This window comes from Bufo gargarizans, chromosome 4 (genome assembly GCF_014858855.1).
Source record: "Bufo gargarizans isolate SCDJY-AF-19 chromosome 4, ASM1485885v1, whole genome shotgun sequence".
NCBI lineage: Eukaryota > Metazoa > Chordata > Amphibia > Anura > Bufonidae > Bufo > Bufo gargarizans.
The window spans coordinates 38,901,808-38,924,834 of record NC_058083.1 but is presented as its reverse complement, the minus strand read 5'-3'; the positions used below and the strand labels follow the sequence as shown (position 1 = coordinate 38,924,834).

The window sequence follows — 23,027 nt, the reverse complement described above, 5'->3', positions numbered from 1 at the left end:
ACAATGTGGGGGGGGGGGAGGGATGCAAATGAGCTCTTAACAAGCTTTGCCTCTAACGCCACCAGATGAAAGGCAGCTATCCTATAAGTCAATGTTCAGCTCTTAAAATAAGCCTTTTGAAATGACTTGGATAATAAATAAGCCAGCACCTCATCTGCAGGCAGCTGTTTCAGGGTGATTGCCCCTCATCAGTGCAGAGCAGAGAGTATTGGCTTAACTGGGCGAGAGGCCTGTGTCCGAGCAAGGGGGGAACTAACTCTCTTTAGTGAGAGAGCACCTTAATCAGTGGGAGGAGACTTATAGGCCATACATGCTCCTCTGGAATTCTGGGAGGGAAGGGATGCAAATGAGCTCTTAACAAGCTCCGCCTCTAATTCCACCAGATGTAAGGCAGCTATCTGGTGGCATTAGAGGCAGAGCTTGTTAAGAACTCATTTGCATCCCTTCCCTCCCAAAATTCCAGAGGAGCATAGATGGCCTATAAGTCTCCTAACACTGATTAAGGTGCTCTCTCACTAAGGAGAGTTAGTTCCCCCCTGACTGGGGCACATGGTGGACATGACTACTGTGAAGGTGGCACAATATGGGCACAAAGGGAGAATAATTACCATCTGGGGGCACTAAGAGGACTGGGTGGGATTGGACATGTATAGATAGGCATTGGGCAGAGTTAAAAGTGTGGCTTAGTATTAAAAAATGTGCCAATGCAATTGTCTCTTTCTGATTTTCAAAGGCTAGAAGGTATGTGTATATATACTCTGTAAGTAAAATACACCCACACACATTCAGTCCCAATCCCAGGGCTTTCTTGTACCTCCCAAACACACACACGCAAACTCTGCCCCATCTGCATTCGAGTTCCCCAGACAGCCGGACTGAGAATATTAGTATATTCATTACTGTATGGACAGCACGGTGGCTCAGTGGTTAGCACTGGTGCCTTGCAATGTTGGGGTCTTGGGTTTGATTCTGGCCAAAGACAACATCTGCATGGAGTTTGTATGTTCTCCCCGTGTTTGCGTGGGTTTCCTCCCACACTCCAAAGACATAACGATAGGGAACTTAGATTGTGAGCCCCATTGGAGAAAGCAAGTGATGCTAATGTCTGTAAAGTGCTGCTGAATATGTCAGTGCTATATAATTGCATAAAATAAATATTAATCAATAAATAAAATATTTTCACAGTTGTACATTATACAGAACGTTCAACTGAGTTTGACACACTGTGGAAGATAAACACTGTTGACATTTTCATTTCCAGTGTAGGCTTTATGGAGGTGGAGCTATTGGTATTGTAATAACGTAAACCAGTATAAAAGTCCTTCAGATAGAAAGAGAAGACTGGATCCACGCAGGACCAACTTTTCTCCAACTTTTCTTGATTTTCTTCTTCTGGAATACAATGTAATCTAAACAATGTCCCTCAATAGTTTGTTTATATAAATTCTCAAATTCTATCTATCTATCTAGCTCATATCTATCTACTATCTATATATAATCTAATCTATATTTCTATTATTCATTATTTATTTTCAAACCTAAACTTGTTCTTTGTCTCTCATCTAAATACTTTACAGAACTTTTATTCACCATGGATCTGGCCATACTTCTCTTCTCCATCGTTGTCATCCTATTTTTGGCTAGTGCTTTTAAGAAGAATAAACAAGGAAGTTCTAAAAACTTCCCACCTGGACCACCGCCTTTGCCGATCATTGGAAATATGCACATTGTGGATGGAAATAAACCCTACAGAACATTTATGCAGGTAATTCTGAATGTCCATGCTGGGGATGATGTACTAATGCTCTCTCATAGTTATGCACATAGACCAGGCAGTCACAGAATGCACCAAATGACTTACAGTAGTACTTGGGTGATTTGTTGCATCCGGCATGAAGTAGACAGTTTCTATTACTAACACCAGCTCAAGGTTAGACTACCATTATGTCTTCTTTTTATGTGGCAAAAAGGTAGTGCACGCCATTCTGAAAAAAGCTGGAGCATACATGCCTCCTATTTTTGGACACTTTTAAAATGTGTCAAGAAAAAGGTGCAGACATCTGCTCTTTTCGGAGCAAATATTAAAATTCTCTAAATTGATTTGAATCAAAAAGAATTCCGGTGCAACAACAGAAGTCATTGTGGGGCATTGTTAAGTAAATGGGGAATCCAATATATAACATGTTGTGGTGAAACTACGGCTCCCAGCATGCTCCCTTCATTCCTATGGAGCCAAGCAAGTGTACATCTTGGGAGTCGTAGTTTCACCACAGTTGGAGTGCCGGAGGTTAGACATCACAGTACTAAGCTTTCTTATTTGGGCACGGGAGAAGTTGAAAGTGATTGACATTATAAATATTGACTATATTAACACCTCAAAGGACTGGGACAATTTTTGGTTTTCCATTTTATTTTATTTTTTCGGTCTTCCTAAAGCCAGAACTTTTTACATTTCGACGGCAGTTTTTTTTTTTTTTGCAGCATTTTGCATTTTTTTAGGGCACAATTTAATTTACTATATCATGTATTGGAAAACGGAAAGACATTCTTTGTGGGTTGAAATTAAAATAAAGAACTAAAATAACAAAAACACAATTCCACAAAAGTTCTTTGGGTTTTGATATTGTGATGTTCACTTTGCGATAAAAATGATTTGATTAAGTATTATTCTGCAGAACAGAACTATTACGGCCAATACCAAACTTCTAAAGTTTGTATTACGTTTAAAAAAAAAAAAAAAAAAAAAGCAAAACATTTCTTTGCATCACCATTTTCTGACACCCATAACTTTTTTAAATCTCTATCTACATAGCTGTAGGGCAAATTGTAGTTTTTATTGTTACTTAGAATATGCCACATACCTTGTACACCAGGAGTTAAAATGCACCACTGAACTACAAGGAATGTTTTGTCTAAAAGTGAGGCCTCTGTCTCCGATCATCCTGCCAGCTTATCTGCCTCAGGCCTCATACAGTCGCCTAATGTCAGAATGACCGTCACAAGGCAATGTTACAGATTCCGTTCTAGCACATCTTGTTTTTGCATAAAGTACATAAAATATTAACTATTATAAAGCTACTAGAAAAAGTACCGGCGCTGCACAAATATGAATAGTTGGTCTGTTTGTGTGCTTATTGGATTTGTTCCAAGGGTGCCCCTTTTTTTTATGGGGAAATCACTAGTAGCCCTATGTACCCCGACACTTAACATTGTTTATTTAATTTTTAACTGTCACCAATAACAGTGACCTCCACAGAGCTCCACTCCTTTTACTGTGACCTCCACATTGCCCCATCCTGCCCCTTCAACAGTGACCTCCACAGAACTGAGAACCCTTAACAGTGACCTACACAGAGCCCAGAACCCTTAAGAGTGACCTCACCAGTGTCCTGCTCCTTAACAGTGACCTACCCCTTAAAGGGTTTCTGTTACCAGAATTAACCCTATTACGCTAGCTGACATTAGCGATGTGCTAATGTCAGCTGAACCTAACTAGTCTATTCCTACTTTTATCTATGCCCCCGTTACTACAGAAATATAACTTTTCTAATATGCTAATTCGCCTCTAGGTGCAGTGGGGGGAGGTGGGGCGTGGTTCCTGCTCCTAGAGGCTCTGTTCTCCCATCTCTGGCCACGCCGTGCTAGACACTAGATTGACAGGGCCAGGCAGCATTGGTTTCCTACTGCCGGCCCTGTTTGCCGTGTAAATCTTGCGCCTGCGCCTTCCCTTTCAGTATTTGGCGCAGGCGCAGTGAGTGAAGGGCGCTCGCCAGCTGTCGGCTTTCTCACTGCGCCGAATAGTGAACGGCGTGAGATTTCCCCAGCGCACAGGGCCGTCAGTTGAAGGTGAAGGCTGCCTGGCCCTGTCAATCTAGTGTAGCAGGGCGTGTACTGCATAAGCCGTACAAAGTATAATAGAAGCAATCAAAAAATTAATTTTGCATTGAAAAAAGCTTTTCAATTAAAAGAACTGCAAAAATAAAATTGTCTCCACATATTTAGCATAGTCATGCCTGTAAGACCCGCATTACACAAATAGGTAAGGCTGGTTCCAGCCTGTATTTGTGGGAGGGGCGTCTGGCCATATATTCCTCTCGCTTCCATCCAGCCAGGCGCCCGAGCTTCACGCATCACTGCGGCTACGCTCCCTCCTCCAGCGACGTCACTTCCGGGTATCGCGGTCACGGGCCTCTGTCGACAGCTCCGCCGCCAGCCTGCCAGGTAATCGGGGTTCAGCGTCCCCGCTCCAGCCAGTTTACGTTCGGTCTGGTCCCTGGCGTTGGGGGGGGGGGTTGCCCGGTGGGGATGCCGCTCTCCCCCAGCATGTTCCGCCCACGCAGGCACAGGCGGCTGGATCGGGGGAGCGGTGTCCTAGTTTAGCGCGCTTCCGTTTTATGCCGCTCTGCATAAGGTTCATAAAGCGTTAAAGGGCCAGTGGCAGAGTCACGGCCAGGCTTTGTTTGTTTGCCTTGGTAACAGCGCTGTCTGCACTGAAACTACTCACGATTCGGTTGTCATGGTGCAGGGGTACTCCTGTGTCAAGGCGAGGCTATGTTTGTATGCTCTTGTAACCACGCTGTCAGCTCTGGTAGTATTCACAAATTCTGAGGTTATGTTGCAGGGGTACTCCTGTGTCCAGGGGGGCTTCGCTACATTCATGCCTCCTAAACCCCTCCAGCAGGTCACCAGCGGGTTTATCATGCTTTTCGTGGGCCCATTTTCAGAGCAGCAATGCTGGCTGGTATTTTAAAAAAAAAAAAAAAAAAAGGGGGGGGGGGGGGGGTGTTGTAAAAAAAAAAAAAAAAAAACAATAATGATAAATTCACGCCTATATTTCAGGGTTAAAAACCTTCTGCATCATAGTGCCAGAATTTGCGGTCTAGTCGAGGGGGTTTTTCACGTTATTGTTTTAACTCAGCATTTTCTGTGGTATTTGGCCGCTGGCTCCCGGTTCCCCCTTTTGCGGGGTCCTGGGATCGCCCAGGTTGTCAATGTCCCTGGATCGCCCAGGTTGTCAGCGTCCCTGGATCGCCCAGGTTGTCAGTGTCCCTGGATCGCCCAGGTTGTCAGCGTCCCTGGATCGCCCAGGTTGTCAGTGTCCCTGGATCGCCCAGGTTGTCAGTGTCCCTGGATCGCCCAGGTTGTCAGTGTCCCTGGATCGCCCAGGTTGTCAGTGTCCCTGGATCGCCCAGGTTGTCAGTGTCCCTGGATCGCCCAGGTTGTCAGTGTCCCTGGATCGCCCAGGTTGTCAGTGTCCCTGGATCGCCCAGGTTGTCAGTGTCTCCGGTTTATTCAGGGGGTTTGTGTATGTTCTTTAATTCTGTCGTTGTATTGTTCCTCCCTTTTAGTTCGGACTTTAGTTGTACGCGTTCTACGTTCTCGGCCAGGCAATTCCGGAGCGCTCTCTGCTCCTTCCTTAGCATTTGGGGTTTTGGAGCCGTGCTTCCAAATTCATTCGTGTCCTACCAGGTAGGTGGTTCGTCCGATGGGCATTTTTTCACTTTTATTGTTTCTCACAAGTCTTCCGTCCGGCCTCTTCGCATACGTCTGTATCGTTGCTTTTTCCAGGTGTACTTTACTCGTCTTTTTTCTCAGGTCAAATATGTCCCACGTCTCCTCCGACATGGACGATAACATCTCCATGCCTGGGACTCCCGTCTCGGGGCGCGACAGCGGTGCATCTTTAAGAAGCTGGACGGTGCCTAGATTGGTCGCCGAGCTCAACCGCAGGGGGATACGGCATCCGGCGTCAGCCCGCAAGGCCGAATTGTATCGCCTGCTGATGACGGCCCCGGCCCCGATGGCGGGCCCTTCCAACCTGGATGCTATACAGCTGGCCCTAGCTCAGATTCAGTCGTCCATCTCTGGGCTGGCCGGCTCAGTTTCGGACATTCAGGCTAGGGTAGCGGTTTTGGAATCCAGGCCCACGGTTCCACCGCAATTTCCAGGGTCGGCAGTCACCCCTGCCATTCCACTGGACGTTGCAGGTAGGCCTTCTGTCACACCTCAGATCGCCCCTTCCCACTTTGTTCCCGAACATATTAAAAAGGATATCCTGGCGGGCAAGGATGTGAACCTCGCATCCATCCTTATTGCCTCCCAGGATATTTCTGAGAATCGGGTCGTCAACTGCGGAGAGGTTTCCGTGGTATTGAGAGCCAAGGATGCTCGGCTTAATAGAAAACTTTCTATTTCCGAGTTTGTCCTGGCTTTCAGCCTTTACAGGGACGTGGTGTGTTCTGCTCAGCCAGATCGCAGGGAAGAGCTGGACACTTACTTGTACCGGATTACGGACTTGGGGCACAAATACGGTGGCACAGCATTTTACGATTATCATCGTTCTTTTTCAGCTAAAGCCGCGGCCGCTCTAAGTCAGTTCCAGTTTGTGTCTAGCTGGGCGGAGCTGGATATGGAATTGTTTTGCCGGCATTTTGCGGGTCTCAAGGCCCCCCTCTGTGCTACCTGCCAGTCCATTTTTCATTCTACCGACTGGTGTCCCAATCCGGTGCAAGCCCCACAGTCAGCCCCCTCGGCAGGTCCTTCTGGGTCATCTAGGTCTTCCCCGTCGTTAGATAAGCTGGGCAGACCCATTGTGTTCCTCGGGGGCAACCAGGTTTGCAATAACTTCAACGCCAAGGGATGTGCCTTCAATTCCTGCCGGGCGCTCCATATTTGTTCCCTGTGTTTTCGGGCCCATCCTCGCTCCTCCTGTCCCAGGAGGGCAGCCAAGGATTCATGACTAGCCGACATTAATTTGGGGTTACTGGCTGCTCTTCTGCGGGACCACCCTGATCGGCTTTTTGTCTCCTTCTTGTTGGATGGGTTCCGAGAGGGTTTCCATACGGGCCTCATTACTCTCCCGCAGGGCTGTTGGACGGGCCCTAACCTGTTATCCGCGGCCAGCGATCCTGAGGCAGTCACCTCTCTCATCCAACTAGAGGTCGACAAGGGGTTTGTCATCGGTCCGTTCTCAGACATTCCTTTCCAGTCTTGGCGCATCAGTCCCATTGGCCTCGTGACTAAACTTTCATCTAATAAAAAGCGTCTCATTTACGACCTCTCTGCGCCTCATATGTCGGCCATCCCGAGTCTCAATTCTCTCATCCCATCCGAGGAATATTCAATGCAATATTCCTCGGTCGACGAGGCCATTCAGTACATTCTGCTGGCGGGGGCCGGGGCTTGGTTGGCCAAAGTAGACATAGCTGACGCTTTCAAGCAACTTCCTATCAATCCACAGCTTTGGAAGTATTACGGCTTCAAGTGGGCAGATAAGTACTATTTCGCCAACCGCCTCACGTTCGGGTCTAAAAGTAGCCCGTGGCTTTTCGACCAACTGGCCAAAGCACTTCACTGGATCCTCATCCATCATGGCGGGTTATCCATGGTCGTGCACTACCTGGATGACTTCCTTATGGTAGAAAGTCCTAGTCAGGTCCCATCCATTCCTCACACTCTTTTGGATATTTTTGCCCGTCTTCAGGTCCCTGTCGCTGTCGCCAAGACGGAGGGTCCGGCCACCAGGGTCACCTTTTTGGGCATAATTCTGGATACAGTTAAGATGGAGGCCAGCCTCCCCAGCGAGAAATTGCACCGGATTCGATCAGCCATCTCTCAAGCGGTCCGGTCCCACTCTTTGACCAAGGTTGAGTTGCAATCCTTGCTGGGGATGCTTAATTTCGCCACCAGAATCATGCCCCAAGGTAGGACCTTTCTCGCCAGATTATTATGCCTGTTGCCCTCTGCTCCAGAACAGGATTCTGTCGTCCATCTCGACGGTCATGCCATCGCGGACCTGTGCATGTGGGACAGTTTCCTGTCCAATTGGAATGGCGTTTCGCTGTTCGTGCCACAGTGGGGTTCAGCTTCCCCTCTCGTCTTTTCTGATGCCGCGGGGTCGTTCGGGTTTGCTGCCATCTTCAGGTCCCATTGGTTGGCCGCCGGATGGCCGCCAGAATTGGCCTCAGATCCAGCTGCTCTTAAATCCTCTCCCCTCCTGGAGCTATATCCCATCGTGGCGGCAGCCCAGGTTTGGGGCCACCTTTGGTCTAATTCTTCCGTGTCCTTTGTTACGGATAGTCAGACCTTGGTGGACATCATTAACAAAGGCAGGGCCCAGTCGCTCAAGATCATGGCATTTTTGCGCAAGCTAGTCTGGCTGTCCCTCCGCCACAATTTTCATTTCCGGTGTATACACATATCAGGCGAGCAGAATAAGGCCGCGGACGCTCTTTCCCGCTTTAATTTTCCGTTTTTTTTTCAGGAAGTACCCGACGCGGATCGGTCAGGAGCGCCCGTGCCCCATTTCAGCACTCTCACCCTGGGCTAGATGTCCTCATTGACGAAGCCAAGGGTCTGGTCAGAAAATCTCTGTCCCGTAATACGGCGAGGAACTACCAGGCCGGTTTGAGGGCGTATGATGACTTCTCCAGAACCCATCCAAGGGGTCATCATACCGAAACTGCTCACATCATGGCCTTTTTAGCCCATTGTCACTACCAACTGGGGCGGTCACACAATACCATTAAACTCTATTTAGCCGGGCTTCAACACCACTCCATGCTGGTTGATCCACACCGCGGGTCCTTTTTCTCGGTTCAGGTCATCAAGGCCACCCTTCGGGGTATTCAGAAGGAGGGTAAGGGGTCCCGTAGCCGTAGGCAACCCGTGTCTAGCGAGTTGTTTAGGGCTCTCTCCTCGTCTTTGGACAGTTGTCCTTTTGGGCCCTCCACTAGTTTGGTCTTGAAAGCAGCCATGTACCTCATTTTTTATGGGTTCCTTAGGCCTGGGGAAGTTTTAGCCGGTCCAAACCGTCAGGGTCACCCGTTGAAACAGCATCTGTCTTGGGGCCGAGGTTGCTACACACTCCTCCTACCCTCTACCAAAACCAGTCAGACGGGTCCCCCTACCGCTATCAGGTTTTATCCATCCTCCAACATATGGTGCCCAGTTCAGGTGCTGCACCAATTATCATCACACACCCGGGTCGGTTTGCCAGACAGTCCTCTCCTGCCGCACGCCGGCAAACCCCTTACCGCCACACGGTTCATTTCATGCATCCGGGCTCTTGCCCAAGGCCTAGGATACGACCCCAAAGTTATATCAGGGCATTCCTTCCGCATAGGGGCAGCTTCAGCCGCCTCACGACATCAGGTGCCTGCTCACGTCATTCGGAGCATGGGGCGGTGGCGGTCCTCTTGCTACACCAGGTATATTCCTGATCCTCAATTAGAGATCTCTCGTGCCTTTTGTTCATTGGCTTTGTAAATCATGTAATAAAATGTTGTTACTAATGGTTGCTTTTGCCCCCTTTTCTTGGTGTACCCTCGTCGTGGCTCCCGGCATAATTCAGCCACCTTGCTCAGGGCAGGAGTCTCTGCGTACGCCGACGTCTACCTAGCCCTGACCATAAATAGGTAAGGCTGGTTCCAGCCTGTATTTGTGGGAGGGGCGTCTGGCCATATATTCCTCTCGCTTCCATCCAGCCAGGCGCCCGAGCTTCACGCCCCTCCCCCCCGCCCCTTTTTCAAGGTTTCACTAGGGTATGCCCCCTTTTCTTGGTGTACCCTCGTCGTGGCTCCCGGCATAATTCAGCCACCTTGCTCAGGGCAGGAGTCTCTGCGTACGCCGACGTCTACCTAGCCCTGACCATAAATATAATGTAATTCATACTGTAAGGTGAACCGTTGTAAAAAGGCCACAAAAAAAATAAAAGCAAATGCAATAAAAAAGGATTTATGTATCTCAAAATAATACCAATAAAAATTACAAGTCGTCCTGCATAAATTAAGCCCTCACAAAGATTCTTAGGCCCCTTTCACATGGGCGAGTTTTCCGTGCGGGTGCAATGCGTGCGGTGAACGTATTGCACCCGCACTGAATCCTGACCCATTCATTTCTATGGGGCTGTGCACATGAGCGGTGATTTTCACGCATCACTTGTGCGTTGAGTGAAAATCGCAGCATGCTCTATATTGTGCGATTTTTCACGCGACGCAGGCCCCATAGAAGTGAATGGGGTGCGTGAAAATCGCATAGCATCCGCAAGCAAGTGCGGATGCGGTGCGATTTTCACGCATGGTTGCTAGGTGACAGTCTATTCACTGTATTATTTTCCCTTATAACATTGTTATAAGGAAAAATAATAGCATTCTGACTACAGAATGCATAGTATAATAGGGCTGGAGGGGTTAAAAAAAAAAAGTTAACTCACCTTCTCCTCTTTTTTTTGAGTTCAACATTTTTATTGATAGATTTTCAACAAAAGTATCAGTATATCATGACTATACAAAGACATGTTAAGGTGGGTGCAACCACCAAAGAGGCAGTTCCAGTAACAGAATTTCCATTGTTATGGAAGGTATGGCATAACATTGACAAACAGAAACCACAAACCAAGATCAAATAAAATAATATTATATCGCAATGATATTACCAAACGGACAAAGACATGTCAGTTAAGTGTTTTTACATGAACACCAAAGTGCCACAAACAACTCATACGATAACGGATCTGTCACATCAGTAGGCTGAACTACAGGAGGGACTCAAATATGGAGATATCTGAGAGTGAGTCTATGCGCCTTCACCTATATAAGCACGATCTGTAAAGGTCACTTATTGGGAAAATTTCGAGTGTGCTATCCAGGGACCCCAGGTATATCTATACTTAGCAGGAGGGAGCATTGAGGGGGGAATCATTCTCTCATACCGACAAGTGTTATTTAACTCCACTACCACCTCTGAAATATCAGGAGAGATCACTTTTTTCCTCTGGCGGGTTATGACTAATTTAGCACCGAGTAAAACGCGTCCTGTGATGGGTCTATATGGTGGATGAATGCGTTGGATACCCAGAAATAAAAGAGCGAGATCTGGAGACGGGGAAATGTCATGGCCAGATAGTTCCCTCAGCAGTACAAACACCTGTTTCCAGAAACCAGTGATAACTGGGCATGCCCACAGAATATGGAGCAATGAGCCCACGTCTCCACATCCCCTCCAGCACAGAGGAGAAGAAGTAGGGTATATGATATGTAGCCTCTTGGGCGTAAAGTACCAATTTAGGAGTGTCTTAACCCCAGCTTCATAGTGTCCTTGTATGTAAGTGTGTAACACATTTAAAGTTAGAGGTCAAGAAACTTATTGCAGAGGTCCAGTGATCTCCAGAGAACGTACGACCCAGTTCTTGCTCCCATTTCTGGAATGGTTTGGATTTGGCAAACTTAGACTTGTCTCCCATATATTCGTATATTCGTCCTGTTGTCCCTTTCCTTAGTAAATTTTGGGAGTAATAAAGCTGAAGGATCCCCACATGTACGGGGGGAGACTTAGAAATGATAGACTCCAATAAGTGTTTTACCCTGAGGTAGTTAAATATCTCTCCAGCTGAAAGCTGAAACATCTTTTGAGCATTGTTAAACGGGAGAACACCCTCAGGACCAATAAGCTGAGAAACTCTCTCGAATCCTTGATCCCGCCATCTGCATAGATTGATGTCTTTCAAAATCCATTCCAGAGAGCGGGTATCTAAGTGTGAAAACAAGGTGTCAGTAGAGTCTGCACACGTATTGTGAAAGTGTAACCAGAGCTTCCCTACATGTTTCACTGTCCGGAGAGAAAGATCAGGAATTTTCCTATTCCACAATATATTGATTAGTAGATCCCTTAATGAGCCCTCCTTAAGTTAGTGGGATTCAATTTGATGCCATGCTTTATTGTAGTCCCTGTCCCACCATTCCCTTGCAAGTGACAAACCAATGGCCTTGTGATAGTCACCTATACAGGGCAATCCTAAACCTCCCGCCTTTTTCCTTAGGAAAAGCTGTCTTTGGGCTATTCTGGGTTTAGATGATTTCCAAATATATTTGGATAATATTGCCTGCGCCTTCCGAAAAAACAGGTCTGGAACTGAGATAGGGAGAGCTCTAAATATATAAACCAACTTAGGGAGCGTCATCATTTGAAACGCTGCTACCCTACCGACCCATGATATATCTTTCATGGTGTAAAGGGAAAAATCAGATGACATAGTTTCAAGGAGAGGCTCGTAATTTTGTTTATATAGGAGAGAGCAAGGGTACGTCAACTTGATCCCCAAATATGGGAGTTCCATATCCTGCCAGTCTAGGGAAAAACTGGATTTTAGCTCCCCGGCATCTGTCTGAGGGATATTAAGTAAAAGAGCTTGTGACTTGGAATTATTGATCTTGTAATACGAAAGTGTGCCAAAATGTGCTATTATGTCAAAAGCGGATCTCAACGACTGGAGGGGGCTTGGTAATGTGAGGATGATGTCGTCAGCATATAGCGAGATTCTATGGTCTCTTCCACCAATATTTATTCCTTGAACAAGGGGAGCCCTCCTAATATGCTGAGCTAAAGGCTCCAGAGCTAAAATGAACAGTAGGGGTGACAGGGGACACCCTTGACGGGACCCATTGGTGATCTGGAAAGGGACCGATAACACCCCATTAACCCATACTTTAGCCATAGGGGAGGCGTATAAACTAGAGAAAGCGTTTAATATGCAGCCATTAAAACCCATCTTGCGGAGGACTGAGAACGCGAACGACCAATGTAAACGGTCAAACGCTTTCTCAGCGTCCAGCGTCACCGCCAACATTGGGAGATTATTACGCTCAGCATGGTCAAACAGATTGATCAATCTTCTAGTGTTATCTGATGAAATACGACCCTTAACAAATCCTGTTTGGTCGTCTTTGATCAGGGAAGGGAGAATAGCTGACAATCTACTGGCAATCAACTTGGCGAAAAGTTTGATATCTGAATTCAGTAGTGAGATTGGTCTGAAATTTTGAGGAGTGTCCGGGGATTTACCAGGCTTTGGTAAAGTAACTATAAGGGCTGTGAGCATCTCAGATGGGAATGGGGTTCCCTCAAGAGCTCGATTGAAAATATCCAGTATGTAGGGGGACAATACAGGAAGAAAATGTTTGTAGTACTCATTAGATAACCCGTCTGGGCCTGGGGATTTACCGGATGGGAGAGTGGCTACTATTTTTTGGAGTTCAAGGGACGTGAGGGGGGCATTTAACGAAAGAAGCTGGTTAGGAGAGAGGGTAGGTAAGTCAGATTGATTCAGAAAGTTCTCCACCAATTCAGAGTAGTTATCGGGTAAAGTAACCATTTCTTTAATGTTATAAAGGCTGTGATAATAAGTACGGAATTGTTCAGCAATGTCTCTAGGATCTAGAAGCTTCGCTTTAGATGTCGGATGTATGAGGAATGGGATTTTTGATTTGGTTTGCTGAGCCTTGAGTTGATTGGCCAGTAGCTTGCCAGCTCTGTTCTCCTGGGCATAATATCTCGACTTCAGTCTGAGCAGGGATCTGGAATAGTCACGAGATAACAGACTTCCTAATTTATCTCTCTCTGCCTTCAGTAAGGAGGACACTTGAGTTGTAGGTAACAGCTTATTACGATTTTCAAGATCTGCAATAGATTTAAGCAGTTGAGATATCTCTCTTTCTCTAATTTTAATCTAATCAGGGAGCCTCTAATAAAAGCCTTATGGGACTGCCACAGGATATATTTATCCGCGACCGAGCCAACATTGAAGTTGAAAAATTCCTGCAACTCAGCAGACAACTCCCTAATTGTTTCGGGATTGGAAAATAAATACGCGTCATTACGCCATATGGGAGCACGTGGGAACTGATATAAATCCTCTAAGGTCAATAGTATAGGGGCATGGTCGGACCATTGAATGAGCCCAATGTCGGAGGAAATTGTATGCAATAAGGTGGCTTGATCTACAAGAAACATATCAATACGCGAGTATGAGAGATGGGGAGCAGAGAAAAATGTGTAGTCTCTTTCCACACTATCTTGAGCTCTCCACACATCAATGAGTCCCTCTGCATGAAAGAGAGAGGCCAAGTCCCCCCAGAACGCCGGGTTAAGTTGGAAGTGTCCAACGACCGATCCATCACCAAGTTAAAGTCCCCACAGATAATTACTTTTCCCTGTTTCAAGGAATTTAGCTGTTTCAGTAATTTTCTCAGGAAAGTAATTTGGCGATTGTTAGGCGCATATATATTGACTATTGTGTACGTGATGTTATTGATAGAACATACCAGGATGATGTATCGGCCGTTGGAGTCCACTTTTGAGGAGATGGTAGTAAAGGCCACTGAGTTCTTGACAGCTATGAATACCCCTCTAGACTTCTTGCTAAAATGAGAATGCAATACATGAGGAAAAGATCGATTATGCACACGTTTAGCATCCGCCTGTAGTAAATGAGTTTCCTGGATACAAATGAGGTCCGCTCCAGCTTTGGTTGCCTCTTTCCAGACATATGATCTCTTCTGTGGACAGTTAAGTCCTTTATCGTTCAGTGATAGGATTTTAAGACCCATATGAGTGGAATGAGGAACCAAGTTTAGAACGGTCTGACAGACAATGACAGATTATCAAACCAACTCCAATAACGGTAGGCAACTGCCTAACAATAAGCAGAAATTACAAGTAGCCACAGAGAGATGGTTAAAGTGACAATTGGTGAGGAAAAATAATTGGGTTAGGGAAGAACAGTAGGAAGAAGTTAAGTAATGTAACACCAGACAGCGAGGTCTGTCTGTGCAACAAAGGTGGCGTAAGTCCACAAATGAGGCTGAGAGGAGCCTCAACTACACGGAGTCTTTCAGCATAGAGACCGCACCTAAAATAAAAGGTTAGACAACAGACCCCTTGTGAAGAATGCAACCTGGTCTCCATTTCAATAAACCTCTGACGACCTGTGGCACTGTACTGGTAACAGCTCCCTTGTGTTTTATCAGAAACCTTGTAAGTTCTGTGTAAGGAAGTCAGTCATCTTGAGTTCCAGATGCGAATACTCGATCATCCCGGTTGCGATTCCCTCTTCTTTCCATCTGGGGAGAGATGTCCCATGACAATAGTAGTTCTCGTCCATCTGAAACAGATTTCACCACGTGGGTTTTTCCATCTTTACGGATCAGCAATTTCTGCGGATAGCCCCACTTATACGGAATATCATTATCCCTGAGAGCCAGGGTGATCGGTTGCAGTTCTCTCCTTTGTCTCAGAGCCGCCATGGAAAGATCAGCAAAAAGTCTGACTGTTTGAAAAGGAGCAGGCAGTTTGTTGCAGTTTCTGGCTGCTAACATTAAGGCTTCCTTAGTGTGGAAGAAATGGATCCGAGCAATCTTATCTCTTGGAACATCAGCACTGAGATGTGGTGGTTTCGGAAGTCTGTGTGCCCTATCAATGATCATGTCAGGGACCGGTATTTTAGGTAACAACGCTTTTATGAGGCTCTTGAGATACGCTTGTAAATCTCGGGGTGCTATTTCTTCTGGAATGCCCCGGAATTTCACATTGTTCCTTCTGGAACGGTCCTCCATATCCGCTAACTTGCTCTTAATAGTCTCCAGTTCATCAGCTAAGTCATTGTGAGCATCTATAATGTTGTTTTGTGAAGTGGCAAAATCTGCCATTTTGTTCTCCACGTGCAAAAGCTTATCTGAAGTCTCTTTGACTTTGGACGCCAGGGGGTTAATCAGCCCTGCCATGTCTGCACGCAGGGACTGGTGCAAGGCCATCAGCATATTTTTCATGGAATCTTCACATAATGGCTTATCTGAGGCCTGATATGCATTAAAAGGAACCACTGCTGGGATAATCACCGCTTGTGCCCATGATCCCGTACTGACCTCAGGAGAGCATGATGGGTCCAAACGCGGCTTTTGTTTCTGGGGGCTGCAAGATGGAGAGAGCCCTGCCAGGTCAGTAATGGCGCCGCTCTGTGTAGCTGTAGCCCCTGGAGTCCCCAGGTCACTAGGTGTCAGTGGGAGCGAAGGAAACTCAGTTTCTGTTAGAGAGAGAATGTCGGGCTCCAGCGGGGGTGAGGAGGATCTAGAAGGGCTTCTCGGCGACACGCTGCCATGAGGAGATGAGGCACGCATTCCGGTGCGGGAGCCTGCGCCATCTTTAGCTGGGCCCCGCTCAAAGAAGCCATCCAGGTTTCCGCTTTGCAGCCTGGGAAGCTGCCTTTTCGACTTGCCCATGTTGTCCAGGAGGGTGTCCAGCTTTATCGCCAAAGCAGGCGTAGAGGAGGCAGTGTCCGTAGCTCTGGGAAGCTTCTCTGTACACGCTGAGGTGCAGGATCTGTGAGATCAAGCGGCCATTCCTCTCAGCGGCCAAGCCACGCCCCCTCACCTTCTCCTCTTGATCGCGTAGTTCCCGGTCTCTTTACTTCTTGAATGAGCTGTGGGCTAAAGGACCTGTGGTGACGTCAGATCACATGCTCCATCACCACGGTGATGGACCATGTGATTGGAGCATGTGATCTGACGTCACCAAAGGTCATTTAGCCCACAGCTCATTCAAGAAGTAAAGAGACCGGGAACTACGCGATCAAGAGGAGAAGGTGAGTTAACTTTTTTTTAAATTTATTTTTAACCCCTCCAGCCCTATTATACTATGCATTCTGTAGTCAGAATGCTATTTTCCCTTATAACCATGTTATAAGGGAAAATAATACAATCTTCAGAACATCAATCCCAGACCCGTACTTGTATTCACTCCCTTAGCAGTGTCATTATACAGCTGGGACTTGTAGTTCTACACAAACAACATGCTGCTTAGTCTCCCAGCAGGCAGACATGTCACTCAGTGCAGTACTTGTATTCACTCCCTCATCAGTGTCATTATACAGCTGGGACTTGTAGTCCTACACATACAACATGCTGCAGAGTCTCCCAGCAGGTGGACATGTCACTCAGGGCAGTACTTGAATTCACTCCCTCATCAGTGTCATTATACAGCTGGGACTTGTAGTCCTACACATACAACATGCTGCAGAGTCTCCCAGCAGGTGGACATGTCACTCAGGGCAGTACTTGTATTCACTCCCTCATCAGTGTCATTATACAGCTGGGACTTGTAGTTCTACACATACAACTTGCTGCTGATTCTCCCAGCAGGCAGACATGTCACTCAGGGAAGCACTTGTATTCACTCTCTTAGCAGCGTCATTATACAGCTGGGACTTATAGTTCTACACATACAACATGCTGCTGATTCTCCCAGCAGGCAGACATGTCACTCAGGGCAGCACTTGTATTCACTCCCTCAGCAGTGTCATTGTACAGCTGGAACTTGTAGTCCTACACATACAACATGCTGCTGAGTCTCCCAGCAGGCAGACATGTCACTCAGGGCAGTACTTGTATTCACTCCCTCATCAGTGTCATTATACAGCTGGGACTTGTAGTTCTACACATACAACATGCTGCTGAGTCTCCCAGCAGGCAGACATGTCACTCAGGGCAGTACTTGTATTCACTCCCTCATCAGTGTCATTATACAGCTGGGACTTGTAGTTCTACACATACAACATGCTGCTGATTCTCCCAGCAGGCAGACATGTCACTCAGGGCAGTACTTGTATTCACTCCCTCATCAGTGTCATTATACAGCTGGGACTTTTAGTCCTACACATACAACTTGCTGCTTAGTCTCCCAGCAGGCAGACATGTCACTCAGGGCAGTACTTGTATTCACTCCCTCATCAGTGTCATTATACAGCTGGGACTTTTAGTCCTACACATACAACTTGCTGCTTAGTCTCCCAGCAGGCAGACATGTCACTCAGGGCAGCACTTGTATACACTCCCTTAGCAGTGTCATTATACAGCTGGGACTTGTAGTCCTACACATACAACATGCTGCAGAGTCTCCCAGCAGGCAGACATGTCACTCAGGGCAGTACTTGTATTCACTCCCTCTGCAGTGTCATTATACAGCTGGGATTTGTAGTCCTACACATACAACTTGCTGCTTAGTCTCCCAGCAGGCAGACATGTCACTCAGGGCAGCACTTGTATACACTCCCTTAGCAGTGTCATTATACAGCTCGGACTTGTAGTCCTACACATACAACATGCTGCAGAGTCTCCCAGCAGGCAGACATGTCACTCAGGGCAGCTCTTGTATTCACTCCCTCAGCAGTGTCATTATACAGCTGGGACTTGTAGTTCTACACATACAACATGCTGCTGAGTCCCCCAGCAGGCAGAGATGTCACTCAGGGCAGCTCTTGTATTCACTCCCTCAGCAGTGTCATTATACAGCTGGGACTTGTAGTTCTACACATACAACATGCTGCAGAGTCCCTCAGCAGGCAGACATGTCACTCAGGGCAGCTCTTGTATTCACTCCCTCATCAGTGTCATTATACAACTGGGACTTGTAGTTCTACACATACAACATGCTGCTAAGTCTCCCAGCAGGCAGACATGTCACTCAGGGCAGTACTTGTATTCAGTGATGGTCAGTCCACAGTTTTTCGCCAGCGAACACATGCGGGCTGCCATCTTTAGTAAGGTAGACTCACCCGTCCGGCGATGCACAGGTAAGCCCTTACCTGTGCCGGGAGCCGGTCTGAAATCAAATGTATTCACCGGGAGCAGGCAGTTCCGAAAACAGCCACTGGGAGCCTTCATCTCAGAACTGCCTGATCCCGGTGACTGCATTTGATTTCAGACCAGCTTCAGGCACAGGCACAGGTAAGGGCTTACCTGTGCATCGCCGGTTGGGTGAGTCTACGTTACTAAAGATGGCAGCCCGCATGTGTTCGCTGGTGAACACTGCAAACTGACCATCACTGCTTATATTCACTCCCTTAGCAGTGCAGGGGGAGGGGCAGAGATTGTTTTATTGGAAGTAAACAAAGGGACAGAAGAGAACCAGGACAAGATTAGGCATTTTCTATTATAGTGCCGGCAAATTGCTGAAAGCACATTGCTAGTGTCCATGTTTTGTGGATCCACAATTTGCGTGATTGGAGGGTAAGCTTTGTCATAGCGGCCTGGGGCGGTGGGGGGGTCCTTGGAGTTGGTGGTTATGGTGGCTCTGGCGTGGTGGGGAGGGAGCCAAAGGAGGCTCTGGACTCCCCAGGTACTGGTTTAAGGTGTGATATGGCGGGTAGCGGCCCAAGTTGGTTGCCCTTGGTTACCGGTTCCTGCCTTTGAGCTGGCGTTTATCGGCTAGAGGTAATTTAACTGAGGGCGAGGCCAGTTATCCGTCATTTATGGGGCTCCAAGGACCCTCCCCGTGTTGGCATTCATGGGTTCTTGGTAAGGTTTTAGGGCGGGGCCTTCAGGTGGGAAGGCCAAGGGTTAAGTTATGTATTTATGATATTTATTTGTATTTATGTTATTAATAAAAGGCTGCTGTGGCCATATAATCCACTTGCTGAGTCTGTCATTATTGGGAGGGGGAGTGGAGTTTAAGAGGTAAGCGACTCGACAATACACCGGTCATGTTGTTGTAGGCCTCTTGGTATCTTCCCAGACAGTTTTCTTCTCGTCTTTTCATAAATTTTGGAGGGACGTTCAGTTCTTGGTAATATCACTGTTGTGCCATATTTTCTCCAATTGATGATGACTGTCTTCACTGTGTTCCATGGTATATCTAATGCCTTGGAAATTCTTTCGTACCCTTCTCCTGACTGATACCTTTTTAACAATGAGATCCCTCTGATGCTTTGGAAGCTCTCTGTGGACCATGGCTTTTGCTGTGCAATGTGACAAAAAAAATTTCATTAAAGACCAACTAGAGCAGCTGAACTTTATTTGGGGTTAATCAGAGGCACTTTAAATGATGGCAGGTGTATGCTGACTCCTATTAAACATGATTTTGAATGTGATTGCTAAATTCTGAACACAGCTACATCCCCAGTTATAATATAATATATTATTGCACACATTTTCAACCACATAATTTTAGTTTTTGTTTTGTTTTCTTCCCTCCACCTAAAAGATTTAAGTTTGGTTTTCAATTGAGTGGTACAGTTTATAAGTCACATTAAAGGTGGAAAAAGTTCTGAAATTATTTATCATTTTAACAGCGGTGTGTAGACTTTTTATATCCACTATATATGTATGTGTGTGTGTGTGTGTGTGTGTGTGTGTGTATATATATATATATATATATATATATATACACTCACCTAAAGAATTATTAGGAACACCTGTTCTATTTCTCATTAATGCAATTATCTAGTCAACCAATCACATGGCAGTTGCTTCAATGCATGTAGGGTTGTGGTCCTGGTCAAGACAATCTCCAGAACTCCAAACTAAATGTCAGAATCAGAAAGAAAGGTGGGCTACAACAGCAGAAGACCCCACCGGGTACCACTCATCTCCACTACAAATAGGAAAAAGAGGCTACAATTTGCACGAACTTACCAAAATTGGACTGTTGAAGACTGGAAAAATGTTGCCTGGTCTGATGAGTCTTGATTTCTGTTGAGACATTCAAATGGTAGAGTCCGAATTTGGCGTAAACAGAATGAGAACATGTATCCATCATGCCTTGTTACCACTGTGCAGGCGGGTGGTGGTGGTGTAATGGTGTGGGGGATGTTTTATGGGCACACTTTAGGCCCCTTAGTGCAAATTGGCCATCGTTTAAATGCCACGGGCTACCTGAGCATTGTTTCTGACCATGTCCATCCCTTCATGACCACCATGTACCCATCCTCTGATGGCTACTTCCAGCAGGATAATGCACCATGTCACAAAGCTCGAATCATTTCAAATTGGTTTCTTGAACATGACAATGAGTTCACTGTACTAAAATGGCCCACACAGTCACGAGATCTCAACCCAATAGAGCATCTTTGGGATGTGGTGGAATGGGAGCTTCGTGCCCTGGATGTGCATCCCTTAAATCTCCATCAACTGCAAGAATCTATCCTATCAATATGGGCCAACATTTCTAAAGAATGCTATCAGCACCTTGAATCAATGCCACGTAGGGGGTCCAACACCGTATTAGTATGGTGTTCCTAATAATTCTTTAGGTGAGTGTCTATATATATACACAAAGTATATGTGTCTTAATTGCCTTTCAGCGGTGAAGTCACATTGTACTACAGCAATTTATGGGGTGTATTAAAAGGAATCGAACGTACGTCCCATTAGCCATTCTGTGGTAAATTATGATTGTTAAATTTCTTTTTTTGTGGTGTAGAAATAGTAAAAAAATACGTCTTAATTGCCATTTTGCAGTGAAGTTACATTGTACTACAATGTATTTAGTGTCCGTCAAAGCACAGTTTTTGTTCTGGGTTGAATCACAATTCCCAATTTAGCAATTTCCTAAATTAGTGTTTTCTGCTGTATCAGACCTACTTTAAATCTATCCCTAAAAGGGTATATCAGATTCAAGGTGCAGATAGGGTCATTCTCAATAACTTCACACACCCGCTACTGTGCAATTACAAGTCTAATTCTGTGTGTAAACGTATACCTGTCACCCAGCGCCTAAATACTAGGCCTCAAATTTATATTCAGCTAAATCTGTCGTTACTGCTGTGCCTTTATTAGTGTAATACGGTACCTAAATAGATAGTGTTAGGTGTCTGTAAAAAAAGGCCTGAATTTGAATTCAATACATTGGGCCAAATAATATTTTTGTTATTGTGGTGATTGGTAACAATGAGGAAAACATCTAGTAAGGGACGCGGACATGGTCGTGGTGGTGTTAGTGGACCCTCTGGTGCTGGGAGAGGACATGGCCGTTCTGCCACAGCCACACGTCCTAGTGTACCAACTACCTCAGGTCCCAGTAGCCGCCAGAATTTACAGCAATATTTGGTGGGGCCCAATGCTGTTCTAAGGATGGTAAGGCCTGAGCAGGTACAGGCATTAGTCAATTGGGTGACCGACAGTGGATCTGCTGACATGAAGCCTGAATCTCTGTTACGGGACCTCTCTCCTCTGCCTGGGTGCCGGGGCCTAAATTTATGTCAATGGACTGTTACAGTGGTGGGTGACGTGAAGCCTGATTCTCTGCTATGACATGAAGACTGATTCTCTGCTGACATGAAGCCAGATTCTCTGTTACGGGACCTCTCTCCTCTGCCTGGGTGCCTGGGCCTAAATATCTGACAATGGACTGTTCCAGTGTTGGGTGACGTGAAGCATGATTCTCTGCTATGACAAGACTGATTCTCTGCTGACATGAAGCCAGATTCTCTGTTATGGGACCTCTCTCCTCTGCCTTGGTGCCGGGGCCTAAATATATGACAATGGACTGTTACAGTGGTGGGTGACGTGAAGCCAGATTCTCTGCTATGGGACCTCTCTGCAATTGATATTGGTTAATTTTTATTTATTTTATTTTTATTTTAATTCATTTCCCTATCCACATTTGTTTGCAGGGGATTTACCTACATGTTGCTGCCTTTTGCAGCCCTCTAGCCCTTTCCTGGGCTGTTTTACAGCCTTTTTAGTGCCGAAAAGTTCGGGTCCCCATTGACTTCAATGGGGTTCGGGTTCGGGACGAAGTTCGGGTCGGGTTCGGATCCCGAACCCGAACATTTCCGGGAAGTTCGGCCGGACTTCTTGAACCCGAACATCCAGGTGTTCGCTCAACTCTAGTGACAGGCCCTTCAAAGGGAACGGGCAGTTGCCAAAATGTTTCTGTCGCAGGCAGCAGAAGAAGGGGGGGTTGCAGCAGGATTCGCAGCGAGATGCCTGAGCTCCCGGTGTCATCTAGCGGTCAAGTCTAGACCAGCAATCCAGCGGTGCTAAAATGGTTGACTTGGTCTTTAACTTCATCTCAAGTGACATCAGACACCCCCAGTCAAGAGTCGGTGGGTTCCTCTGACACGACTCTTAGTTGGCATGGCCAGGGAGCATGCCCTGTGCCCCCACCTCTCATAAACCTTCCCTTGTCATTTTCAGTCCCCTCAGTGCGAGAAGTATTATATGCTGATGGCTTGGCTCCACGAGCTACTAGAGGACAGTCAGCAGCTGCTGCCCAGCCAAGATTTGGAGGAGACATCCGCCCCTACCTCCGGTAGGCAGGCAAGTAGTGATGATAAGAGTCGCATGGAAGCAGGTGTTGTGAGCGGTCAGGCTCCTGGCCCTGAGACTGTTGGTGTCATCAGTGACGTGCAGACAGTAGCGGATGATGATGATGTAGCCGATCGCACTTGGAAGCCAGGCAAAGGGGCTTCATTATTA

General features: G+C 46.6%; 1 protein-coding gene across 1 annotated transcript in view; it reads left to right on the top strand.

Moving 5' to 3' along the window:
- Window positions 1-1,328: 1,328 nt before the first annotated feature.
- LOC122935058 (cytochrome P450 2K6-like) overlaps window positions 1,329-23,027 on the top strand; it is an 89,473-nt gene continuing 67,774 nt past the window's right edge. The window contains exons 1-2 of the mRNA XM_044290781.1: window positions 1,329-1,404; window positions 1,578-1,765. Coding sequence (XP_044146716.1) covers window positions 1,592-1,765 — 174 coding nt within the window. The 5' untranslated portion in view covers window positions 1,329-1,404; window positions 1,578-1,591. The remainder of the gene's footprint in view (window positions 1,405-1,577; window positions 1,766-23,027) is intronic.